This window comes from Desmodus rotundus, chromosome 11 (assembly GCF_022682495.2).
Source record: "Desmodus rotundus isolate HL8 chromosome 11, HLdesRot8A.1, whole genome shotgun sequence".
Lineage (NCBI taxonomy): Eukaryota > Metazoa > Chordata > Mammalia > Chiroptera > Phyllostomidae > Desmodus > Desmodus rotundus.
Genome location: NC_071397.1, coordinates 72,072,112 through 72,085,001, shown reverse-complemented (window position 1 = coordinate 72,085,001; position 12,890 = coordinate 72,072,112). Strand labels below are relative to the sequence as shown.

The following is a 12,890-nucleotide window of genomic DNA, read 5'->3' as shown; positions in this document are numbered from 1 at the left end:
ATCACTCAAAAGCCACCATAGCCACAACAGGTCAACAAAATTATTTGTATGAAAAGGAAGAGACTGGCTAGTAATTTTTTAAATCTATTTTTGAGATGTGTCTTGGTTTTGAGGTACAGCACATACAGAAGCAGATTTTTTATATAAAAGATAAATCGAAGGAGTCTGCTATAGAGGGAAGAACTCTAGAACAATAAATATGGAGTGATTTACAACAAATTACTGAATTTCTGAGACTTTATCAATAAAATAGAGTGGCAACTAATATGTTTCATACTAATATAACAAGCTTATTGTGAGAATCATGTTATATAATGTACTTGACAGTGTTTTAAAGAGCTATAAAAACAGAAAAAAATAAAATGTTATTATCTATACCCTTGCTATTCCAAGTGTGGTCCACAAAACAACATAAGTGTGGAACCTTAGGTCTCATTAAGAACTGATGAATTAGAATTTGGATTTAACAAGATCACCAACTTATTAGTATAGACAGTAAAATTTGAGAAGTATTACTATAAAATCCATGGACATCTAATACTGCCCTTATCTTCAGGAAAGAATGACATCAAGCCTCTCTCTTGCCATCTTGGCTAGTTTAAAGTGAACGTATGTTTTTGAATGGTTGCTTTCTAGCTAGCAGAGTGGTCCTCACACTCACCAAGCACTGGTTTGCATTGTCCATCCACTATCTCACTGGATGTGTGATTTCTGGACTTTGTGCATCCCAGCAATTACTGAGGAAAGAACCATTGTTTTCCTCTGACAGCACAGGCAAATGAGCCCTGGGCTTCCCTTGCATTCATTCGAGCTTAAAAGGAAGAAATAAACCCACGTTTTGCTAGAAGAACATGTGGGTCAAGGGCAAAATACCTTTATATTTTTTAAGCTGTCTCAGCTGTTGACACAAAGGGTGAATGACTTAGCCAAAAAAGCCAATGTATACTCATACCCATCAATCAACTAAGTATCTGTGGCTTATATTACTCAAGAAACTTCTAATTTGTTACTTTATTTAACTTATGTCTGTCATTATATAGAATAAATACATTGTGATATCTATTTTAAAATTACCATGGGGATTCTGCAAGAGAAATATATATATAAACTTTATTAACTGGATCTTTTAACAGAATGGACAGACGGGAGGGAGTCACGTTATGCTTTATTTCTCTGCCTCTGCCTCTCTTACACACACGCACACTACTTAAATACTTTATATACCTCTTTAAATTACCTAGAAGACATGCATTATGCAAGACTTCTATAAATTATAAAAATAATTAAATCTCAAATTATGGTGGAATCAATGGCTAAATTTAGTTCAATAAGTATTTATTGAATTCCTGTCATGTATTAAGTATTTCATTGGATTTTAGGAATGTAAAGCTAGCAAATTTTAACTCTCAAGAAATATATTGTATGAAGGCAGAAATCATTAAATAAAGCAGTAATATCAACAAAAATGGAATAAGTAATTAAAATCAAACAAAGAAAAGTTGTGCATAGTGTGCTTTGCAAACATAGAGGGAAGTTTTATTGCTACAGACCTTTGGTTCGGGGAAAAAATTCCAAAGGCAGAAAACAGAGGAGTAGTCTCAGAGAGGGGTAAATAGGCAAGTGAAAAGAGCCTGAAAAGGGTGTTCCAGACAGAGAGAAGCGCAAGCCACAGCTGGAGGCAGGAAACAGTGAGGAGCCCTGGGAGCTACAAGGGCTTCACCTTCAGGGCAGCATAAAGTTTGAACGGATGATTGGAGTAGGTGAGGCTAGAAGGCAACAGCAAAAGAAAACCATGACTTCCGAAGTAAGGGCTATGTCCTGCTATTAATGGAAATAGGAAACAATTAAGTTTTTCAGCAAAATGAGGTAAGAGCTTAAATTAGAATTACAAATTGTTCATTTGGACTAATCACAGAAATTGAAAATAAAAAGGTTGCCGATAGCTTCAGGAAATTATTTTTCTGAGGGATTGAGACTATTGCACTAAAACTCTAGAGTTACTAGAAAATCTTTATAGAACATTAATAGGAAGAAAAGAAAGAGAGCCACTAAAGAAGTATTTAGGAAGTAAAATTGTCATAATTTGGGGGGAAGATAAGAAAAATTCACATAAATCCCTGGATTCTGTCTTGGAATAGTAAGAATGGGGACAGTAGTGTCATATACTGTGATTGGAATTTCAAAAATAAAACTTGCATTTAGAAAAAGAAAGATGAATCTATTATGTAAACTTTTGATATGTTTATGCAAATTTGTTTTAAGCAACTATTCTATGCTAGGCAATATATTAAGTATAAAACACATTGGTGAACACAGTGAAGTCCCTGCCCTCCTAGAGTTTGTAATCTAATTGGGGGGGGTGACATTTGGAATTAGGAGTACCTATAGGATACACATGTAGGTATGTTTATCAGGCACCCGGTGAGAACACAGTAACAGATCTGGGAGTCCCCAGCAAAGATGTGCTGGCTTAAAGGATGAGAGTTATTGATATATCTTCCAAGGGGAGTGTGACAAGGTGAAGGCCAAGAACTGAGCAAGCAAACCAAGAAGAACACTAATATTTAAGGAGAGGATAGAGGAAAAGGAGACTCTGAAGGAGTTAAAGAGCAAGGAGAAAAAAAACAAATAATAAACAGAAACAAAAAGGGTGGGGAAGGGGGGTATTTCCTGAAGTTAGAGAAACCAGGGAGGAAAGAATACCAAAGAGGAGGAAGCTGTTACAGTGTCAAATTTAGCAGAATTTACAATGAGATAAAGACTGAAAAGTATTCATTGGAATGTATAATATAGAGTCATTGATGATCTTATGAACAGTTTAGCGGAAATAAAAGGGATTTAATTTTATTATTTTTACTATAGCTTGAGGTATTTAGCTGGAGGTCAGGGGTCAGAAAATATACCTTATATGCTTTGTATACATTGCAAACTATTAATTTGAATCCTGTCTGAAAGGGAAATGAGTTCAGTATTTAGTTAGGAAAACAGCAAGGCAGAGTAAAAATAGAGGGAGATGTGACATCAGAGAAACTGTAGGTCAAATGATTTCTTATCTGTCAAATAGAGACATAACAGTAATTGTCTTTATAAGTCTACAGTGTACACTATCTATAAATGGCAATAATGCATGGAAAAGTGCTAAAAATTTAGGCTAATTCCATTTTAAAGACATGAGAGATAACGGATTTATGTTTATAACACCGAAAATTGTTTCAGTTTGTTTAATTACCACCAAGATCAAACCATTTCCTTTCTAATAAGGGGCTCCCTACTTGTTACATCAGTTTACTTGAGTACCATTTCCCCAGTGGTTCATATGAGAACACTGTTAACCTTAAAACTTTGAACTAACTCCTTCCTTTAGAAACTGTGATTTGATACAGTTCAACTATGAGTATAATGCAACAGAAGTACTGTCAATAGATTTTCTTACTGTAAAAGGGAAGGATGTTTACAGTATTAGTAAGATATTTCTTAGGCTTGGATTTTGCAAAGTGTTTTGCATAGAAGACCGTTATATTATTGGTACATGAAAGAGTTTTGAGGTTACATAAGTTTAAGAAAAGCGCTTGCAGTTCATAATATATATGCATACATTTGGGAAGTTTAATGGTAAAAAATAGCTGAACTTTTTTACCCAATGTTTCTTGAAGTTATTCAACAATGATATATATATATTTATTTATAATATAATAGTGGTGTGTTCAGTTGAACACACTGAGAAATGATGTATTACACTTACTTAAAAGATGTGGGGAAGCTGTAAAGCAAAAATAATTGTTTTTTAAAAAGTAGTGACAAACATTCTAAAAAATCTAAATGAGACAGACTTGAAACTATGTTCAATTGTGTTGCAATTAGAACAATGAAGATATGCTCACATGTATAATAAATTTATACTTGGACATTGCTATCTCAAATTTTCATTTTATTTTTCCCTATAACAACAACAAAAATTTCTAGGAAACTCTATTATAAATTCTTAGGGGAGAGGGTGCCCCTTGTTTTTCAGGTAAAAAAAAAGTTATGCTGACATGGAGCACTGCGTAATTGTTAGAATGTGGCAATGGTAGTAAATGCTTCGTAAGTATCCCTACAGACAACAAGGTAACTGCCGTCTCTAAGATACATTAATGTTTATTGAGTAGCCACCAGTTATGTGCCATTATAATATTCTAAGAGGGTTTATTACTGCTAACAAATATAATATATCAAGAAAAATTTAATGATCTCTACTATGTTAGTTCAAGGACATTTATTGAGTACCTACTAGTCCAAATCCTGGAAAATTTAAGAAAATAACATTGGTGGAGTAATTTATCTGTTAACCAAGCAGATTTACTCACATATATACATAATATAATTTGATCTCATAATGATTTTGTATTTAAGTCCCAACATTTTATCTACGTTACAGGCAAAGACGCTGAAATAAAGATCCAATGGATCCCCAGTTCCCAGATAGGAGGACCCGACTTTTTTCAACATATCAATGACATCACTCACAACTCAATTTGATTTGTAAGGCAGTGAGTGAAAGACTTAATAATGTCACAAATTTTCCTCTTTGACTTTAAGGTAACCTTAAATAAAGTGTACCTTTCTCTTGCCAACAGATTCTGGATACAGTTTACTACAAAAGATAGAGCTTCAAATATTCCATTACCCTTCTATTCTCAGAATAATATAAGTAGAGATGGAGGTGCTTGTGGAAAACAAACAAACAAAAAAGTTAGTGTGGTGGTACCTTTATTTGGAATTCAAAACCCAATGTAATCCTTAGATAATAAATCTAGATGACATGAGTAACACAGCAGGGCCACGTGCTCCTTAGGGTAGGAGTTTTTGTTGGTTTATTTCATGTATCCTGTGCCTGAAACAGTTCCTGACACATAGTAAGAGCTCACTAAATGTTTTTGTATAAACAAATGTAAGAATATGGTTATATGGTCAAAGGATATTGAATCCTGTTTCTCAATGTATTAAATGGGGAAATTGGTCTCATGAGAGCAACTGTGTTAAAATATTTCATTTAAAATGCTTATCATAGTTTGGGGCACAAATTAATATTGAGTGTGCTAGACATAGAGTATACTAATAAGTACATGAGACAGTTTTCCAGAATTAAAATATGGTAGAGTCTTTTAAAATCTGAAAGAGATCCATGTTGGCCATTTAGCTTATGGGAATGAAAGCAATTTTTATTTAATTAAAAAAGATGTAACCCTTTTTATGCCTAACCTCTGAATATTAACCACTTCTGTATGAAAACCTTCTCTTCTTTATTTGTAGTGGTGATTTCAGTACTGTAGTCTTAAAATTGAAATTTTTCTGAATACATTTATCTTCCAGAGATTAGGAGATGAAATTTTTCTTAGCTAATTCAGTTCATCAATCAAGTACAATCCTATTAGTAGCTGCTGAATAAATTTATGTCAGGTACAATTTTTCTCAGCTGGTTGAAAGGAGAGATGCATGCCCTGTGGATTCTAAGGAAGTCCTCTTCATTAAGAAAAAGGAAGAAGAAAAACAGCTTCATTTAAAATTACCAAACTCTACTCATGCATTAGTGTAAACAAAGTATTGTTATTCAATATACATATAGTACATCTTTTTATTTCTTTGATAGATATATTTCAGACTCTTCCAAAAGTCATAATTCTTAGTTTTCAGTCTTTCCTCAAAATTTGTTTTCTTCTTTGTTCAGGCAAATAAAGATTTCAGTTCCTTTAATAAATATTTCTCTGAAAATCCTCCTTCTCAAGTTAACTCACTTTAACAACTAATTGAGAAAGGTGGTAGTAATGAGATTTGAGTTGAGAGCTTCCAGGGTGGCAAAAACAATGCACTAGAGAATGCTTTTAGACTTGCTACACAGGAAGCTTATGGTCTCGCTCTTCTAAATTAAAACAAAAACTCAGAAGCTTTTAGACACTTGACTGTGAAGATTTCAACTCTATTAGAGTCTTCTGTTTCCAGGCTACTTTGTGAGTTAATCTGATAGAATATTATAAAATTGACAGAAATCCAGTTTTCCCCATGTTAACATTATTTCTTACTTTATATCTTCCTTGATATTCTAAAATATGCTAGTTTCATTAATTATTTCAACTTATTTTATTCTCCATTTTTCTTTCTTCTATGACTAAACATGTTTTTGTATTATTTATAACATTCAGTATATCACCCAGTTTTTAAAACAATGCTCTTCGCTCAAGTATTTTTTTTTCAATGTATGGATCAACACAATGATATTTTTATATGGAAATATTTCACAAGCTTGTGGTGAAATGTTTCACACTTGTGATGCTTCAAACAGGGTCGATATTTAATAACTGAATCATACTCCAGAAGAAAATATTTTAAATATCTCTTTTAGACAAACATGAGGAATCTTTTCTTTCATATGCTGTTCAAATTTAGCTCTGAATAACATGAAACACCTTAAGAAAGGAAAATGAGACTATTTACTTGGGTGTAGTAAAAGAGAAAAATAGTATTAACTACCCATCTCTTCCATTTTCACATCTCTGGTTTCAGAAAAAAAATCTCAGTCAGGCTCAAGCACTGAGATCAGTGTGACCAGTAACAAACAGGGCAGGAAAGAGGTGCCTTGGGGCTAGGCCTGGCACTTCAGATAGCCCACCAAAGTTCAGGTATTTTACTTCGCTTTTCTCCTCAGAAACTCTCCGTCCTTACTCTATGCCCTGACCTTTAAAAGAAAGGTTAAGTCTCACTGGGCTTACATCATTTCTTATTTCCTTTTTTCTTTTTTTTTTCCTAAGGCCCACTTAGAGGATCAGAATGTAATGGAGAGGTACTTAGGGTAATACAGTTCAGTAAATGTTAATAATTTAAACCTGTGCCAGACAGTGCTATTCAACTGAAAATGATCTTCAATAAGTTTTATATTTCAGACCAAAATTACTCAATAGTCAACCTAAACAGGGTATAATTTTCTCCTTTTCTTGGATGAAATAACCATAACCTATATTAATGAAAATCCCATACACAAACTTTCACGTTTTATTTTAAATTATCTCAAAGCAAGACAACCATGCACAATTTTGAAAAACCTGCTATGTAAAGAAAAGAAATGAAAGATTTATGTTGATATGTTTCAGAGAAGGGCACAGTGTTAAAATAACTCTTTGCAACCCCTTTTCAAATATATTTGCAAGGTGTTTGATAAGTTGCCTGTGGGAGTGTGTTTAGTTTGTGCTTTACTGAACAGAGGAACGTTCCATTTTCATAGAGTTTCCACTTGTTCCTTAAAGACAACGTTTGACTGTGTTTGACAATGCACAGTGCCAAAAATACTAAGATGATAGTTGCAGTCCCTGTATAATGAGTTTCACCAATTATTTGGGGAAGGCACATGACTAAATAATTACAAAGTACTGCAAATAATTACAATGTGTAGGTATAGTGGTTTACATAGGATTCTAAGAGTAAAGATTAGAGACATGTAACCCATCTTGGAAGGAGCTCAGGAAAGGTTGCTAGAGGGAGACAATAGCTGAGCTGAGTTTTAAATGAGCATGGTATGGTGAAGGCCTGCAAGAAGGGGGAAAGGGCATCAGGTAAAGAAGGGAACGGGGAAATGAAAATGATGTATTTGAGGCTAGAATATAGGTAGAAACTGAGGAGGAAATGAAGTACCAGTGGAAAGTGGAAGTACACTCAAGGTATTTTAGGATGTGTAATTACCAGGACTCTGTGAACAACTGAATAGGGATGTAAGAGCACGGAGAATATTTTAGGTTGACTTCCAGCCTCCTTGTTGGAATTGTAGGTGGACTGTGATATCATTTTCCAATACAGGAAATGTGCTTGGAGGAGAGAATAATAGATCACAAGTTCAATTTTGGATTTATTACATTGAAATGTCCTGTGTTGAGTGGAATAAATTCATATACCTCTTTATACTTCATTCTTCCCCAACTTTTTAAAGGATATGTGTGATGTCTGGGATTCATGTCCTTTTCTAGGCCCTTTGAAAGAGATGCACCTAACACTGCATTTCAATCAAATCTAGTTGTAATGACTGTTATGAGAATTAAACCTGCCCATAATAATTGTGTCAAGTAATAGGTAAACCTCATAGGCTTAATGTTTTTGAGGGACTGAAGTGCTTAGCATGTACTAAATGTAAATGCTTGCTGAAGAAATAATAGAACAGTTCAGTAATCATGATATGATGTCAATGCTATATCAGGTTCATTTGTCTTATTTTGTTAGTGTGGTGATTTTTAAAAATTTTTTTATTGTTGTTCAATTACAGTTGTCCCCATTTTCCCCCGTTACTCTCCCCTGCCCTACCCACCCCCCAAATCCTACATTCAATCCTCCCCTGACCCATTGTCTTTGTCCTTGGGTCCTTTATACATATTCCTTGCCTTGACCCTTCCCCTTCTTTCTCCCACTAAAGCCCTTCGCGCTCCCTTCTGGTCACTGTCAGTTTGTTCTTTATTTCCATGTCTCTGGTTCTATTTTGCTCACTTGTTTGTTTTATTGATTAGGTTCCACTTATAGGTGAGATCATATGGTATTTGTCATTCACCACCTGGCTTATTTCACTTAGCATTATGCTCCCTAGTTCTGTCCATGCTGTCATGAATGGTAGGAGCTCCTTCTTTCTCTCTGCTGTGTAGTATTCCACTGTGTGAATGTACCACAGCTTTTTGATCCACTCATTTACTGATGGGCACTTAGGCTGTTTTTAGCACTTGGCTATTGTAAATAGTGCTGCTATTAACATTGTGGTGCATAGGTTCTTTTAAATTAGTTTTCCAGGATTCTTAGAGTATAATCCCAGCAGTGGAATTGCTGGTTCAAAAGACAGTTCCGTTTTTAGATTTTGAGGATATTCCATACTGTTTTCCAGAGTGGCTGCACCAGTCTGCATTCCCACCAACGGTGTACTAGGATTCCCTTTTCTCCCTAAGAATTAATTGCTTTAATTGCAATTTCTTTCCCTGATTTTCAGTACTATATAAATAATGCTAAGCCTCACATTATTTTTACTAAATCTCTAAAAACATGTTTCTGAACAATAGATAAATAACACTATAATATTGTTTCAAACAAGTAACTTTACACTGTGCATTTGATAAATGTGACTGTCCCTATATAAGAATACCTTTATATAAAAAAGAACAAAAAGAAACATTTGTTTAGTCAAACTTGTATACAGCGTAGAAAGTATTTTATTTTAGAGTTTTATAATGTATTTTATATATTTATACTTCTATTTTAAGTTTTATTAAAATATTAGAAAAACTCATAAAACATGTAGATGAGTAATAATGCCATCTAGTAAACTGCAATAAGATTTTTGAACTGATTCAAACATCCTATAAAAGTCCCTATGATATTTTCTTTCCTCCTCCAAAAGGTTTGCTTATTCAGTATACATAGCAAAAAGTTTAGATATTAATCTTTGAGTCAATTTACAAGGTAAAGTGCTTGATAGTTTTTTTTTCTTGGCTCAGATGTATATCTACAGCAGAGCCAAAACCTGCTCTGCACTAAATAGTTATATTATATTTGGAACATACTCACTGCTCTTAGAAACGAGGTTTGTTAATCTGCCCTTAGACTTAAACATGCTTCCACAGCAGAAAATTTATCTGGAGTTGGATAAACAGAATTACTCAAGAGCAACAAAGTAAAAAAAAAAAACAAAATTAATGCTGCAACATTTCTGGTGGATTTTTATATAAGCTGTGCCTCTGTAATGAATGATTTACTATTTTATTTAAATTAATATTTAATATAAATATGAAATTTTAGACCTGGATGAGATCTCAGAAATCATCTAATCTAACTTTCTCCACTTCTATTGTTTTTTTTCTTTTTTAAACTGACTATGGATAGAGCAAAGTTATCAAACATTGGCCTATACACTGGCCACCAGTGTCTATAAATAAAGTTTTATGGTAACAGAGTCATTCCCTTTCATTTCCGTACTGTTTATGACTGTTTCTGGGCTGCCATAGCAGAGCTGAGGAACTGCAACAGAGATTACATGGCCCCAAACCAAAAAGTACATCATGTCTGACCTTTCACAGTAAATTTACCAACTCCTGCACTAGGGTTCCTCATGCCAAAAAAAGCAAATTATATATTTCTAGTCATAAGGAATTACAAATTCAGTAGCAATTACTTTTAATGTATTATACGGTCACAGATCACATCTTGACAATGTTAATGGAAATTTAAAAATTGTCTTAGGTTTCTCATCTTGAGTATTGAGAGGTTAAAAGTAGTGCCTCAAAAGTATTATGCGCCTTATCAACATAAGATTAAAAAGTTAACATTGCACACAAGAGTTTGTGAACAAATTATTTTTTAATGATGCAATGAAATTAGATTAAGTGTTTTATTATTTACAGTGTTTTAAATTAGTAACTTGGTGTGAACATTAAATTACATATCCTATAAAATTTCAGTAAGGAAGAATGCTAGGGTCTATATTGTTTGATTTTGATTTTCAAATTTTCATTGTTCTGTCATATTCCATGACAATTCAATAAGAATTCAATGACTCGGTCTTTAATTTTTTTAACTTTTCCTAGGCAAAGAAGTCAAGCCTAAGCCTCCAGGTATGTAACATGCATGCTAAAATGAATGAATAAATGAATGAATGAAACAAATCTTAAATGCATGCTTTTAATCATTTTATAATTCCATCGCTGGGCATTTTGCTTAAACCTGAGACAATCATTTTCTGTGCACCATGTACCTGTCATTCTAAGTGCTCTTCCCAGAATACACTATGCTAAAATTTTCCTTCAGCCTTTATTCGCTGGAGGTACACATCAGTACCTTTAATTAACTTCTCATTCGAAATTTTAGCTCACATTTCATTTTTTCTCAAAATAACTTTTGTGATGATAATAAGGAACTTTCATTTGTCTGTTTGTATTAATTTGCTGCAATTATGAAAATTAACAAGGCATATTAAAAAACTGAATAATGTGTCAGAGAAAAAAGGTTGGCAAAAGTGGGTTTACAGTGCGAGTACAGGAAACACAGGGTCTATTCTTGTCTTGTTATTTATTAATTGTTGCATTACTTTTCCATACAAACCACTGCAAACCCACTTTTGCCCACCCCTGCATGCATGAGTACAAGAAATAAATAGCTTTATATAATCCTCATTGTTACTGTATATGTTTTCAGAGCCACAAGTAAAAAAAGAAGAGAAGCTAGGTATGTATATTTTATGTACAGATTCATGCTTACATTCCATATTTATGATGAATAGCAAAACATGTCTTTGCAATTTTGTGTCCTGGTGTAAATATTATTCTAAAATTTTATCCTTGACCAATTTTTGCAATAAAACAAACATAGTACATATTTTGGACTACCTGTTCTTAGGAGAAAAAAAATCTTGAGAAATTTTTATAGTACAGAAAACGAAAACTGTTGACTGACTGACTTCCATCCCACAAAACTACTATTTTTGCTGCTTTTATTTGCAGATACAGGATATAAATATTTCATCAGGAAAAAATATAGCTGCTCCTCCTCTTCTCTTTTTATGGGGGCTCCTGAGTGAGTTAAACATTTCTGAGGGCTGTAGTAGGCAGCAGAAACATTTTTCAAGAGAAAAATATCAGTCAGATTCTCATAAGAGTTTAAATTTGGGTTCATGTTCCCTAGCTGTTTTAGGTTTGTAGGGCTACTCTAATAAAATGCCACAAACTAGGTGGCTTAAAACCACAGAAATACAGCTTCTCATGGTTCTAGAAATGAGAAGTCAGAAACTGAGGTGTCAACAGGGCCATCTGTTTCTTTACAACTGTAGGGAAGAATCAGTCCTTGCATCTTCTGGCTTCGGGTGTTCACCAGCAATCCCTGGTGTTCATTGGCTGGTCGAAGCATCACTCCAGTCTTAGCTTCTGTCATCCCAGTGATATCATCTCTTTTTGTGCCTCTGTCTTGTACCTTTTCTCCTTTTCTCATAAGGATACCAGTCATATTGAATTAAGGACCACCCTACTGCCATATGATAAATTCTTAATTAATTATGTCTACTATGACCCTATTTCCATATAAGGTCACATTCTGAGGTACTAGAGGTTGGAACTCCACCATCTCTTGTGCGGAGACAAAATTCAGTGCATAGAGGTCCACTCTCTGACCCTCCAATTCATGTCACTCACACGGCACAAAGTATATTCCACAATCCTTAAGTCTCAACCATTTTAGCAACAACTCTAAGTCCAAAATTTTATCAATTCAAAGTCCCAAATCTCACTCTGTAAATCAGTTATGGGTAAAACTTGGGGTATGATTCTTCCTGCAGAAAATTCCTCTCCATATGTGAACCTATAAAACCAGAAAACAAATTACTGCTTCCAAAATAAAACAGTGGGACAGAAATAGGATAAACATTTCTACTCCAAAAGGGAGAAATTGGAAAGAAAAAAATGAGTCACAGTTTCCAAGTAAATCTAAAACATCGTGGGAAAATTCCATTAGATTTCAAAGTCTGAGAAAATCCTTTTGGCTCAATGCTGTGTCCTCTGGGCTTGGTAGGGTGTGGCTCTCTTCTCTTGGCCCACCTTGGTGGTGGGCCTGCCCTCTGCTCCTGAGGAGGTCCCATCAGCCCAGGCCTGAATCTGTTGTTCTGTCCTCTGAGTTATTATTCCTTTATTTCATCCTATCTCTGTCCCTTTCTATCCAGGCTGCATTTCCTCTGCTTATCTAGTATTCTCAAAAACATGACCAGGCTTGAGTTTAGTTAATGGGGATACAAGCCACTGGGCAGAAAAGTCCTCTCCAGGTCTTTCTGGGGTCGCACATCCCTATTGTTGCCTTCTCCTGAGATAGCGGATTGGACCATACGTCCCACACCTATTCTTTGCCCACTTTAG

At 34.4% G+C, this 12,890-nt stretch overlaps 1 protein-coding gene across 1 annotated transcript in view; it reads left to right on the top strand.

Annotated features, from left to right (window-relative positions):
- Positions 1-12,890, top strand: part of TRDN (triadin) — a 306,741-nt gene that overhangs the window by 259,271 nt on the left and 34,580 nt on the right. Inside the window, exons 24-25 of the mRNA XM_053914068.2 lie at positions 10,581-10,607; positions 11,188-11,217. Coding sequence (XP_053770043.1) covers positions 10,581-10,607; positions 11,188-11,217 — 57 coding nt within the window. The remainder of the gene's footprint in view (positions 1-10,580; positions 10,608-11,187; positions 11,218-12,890) is intronic.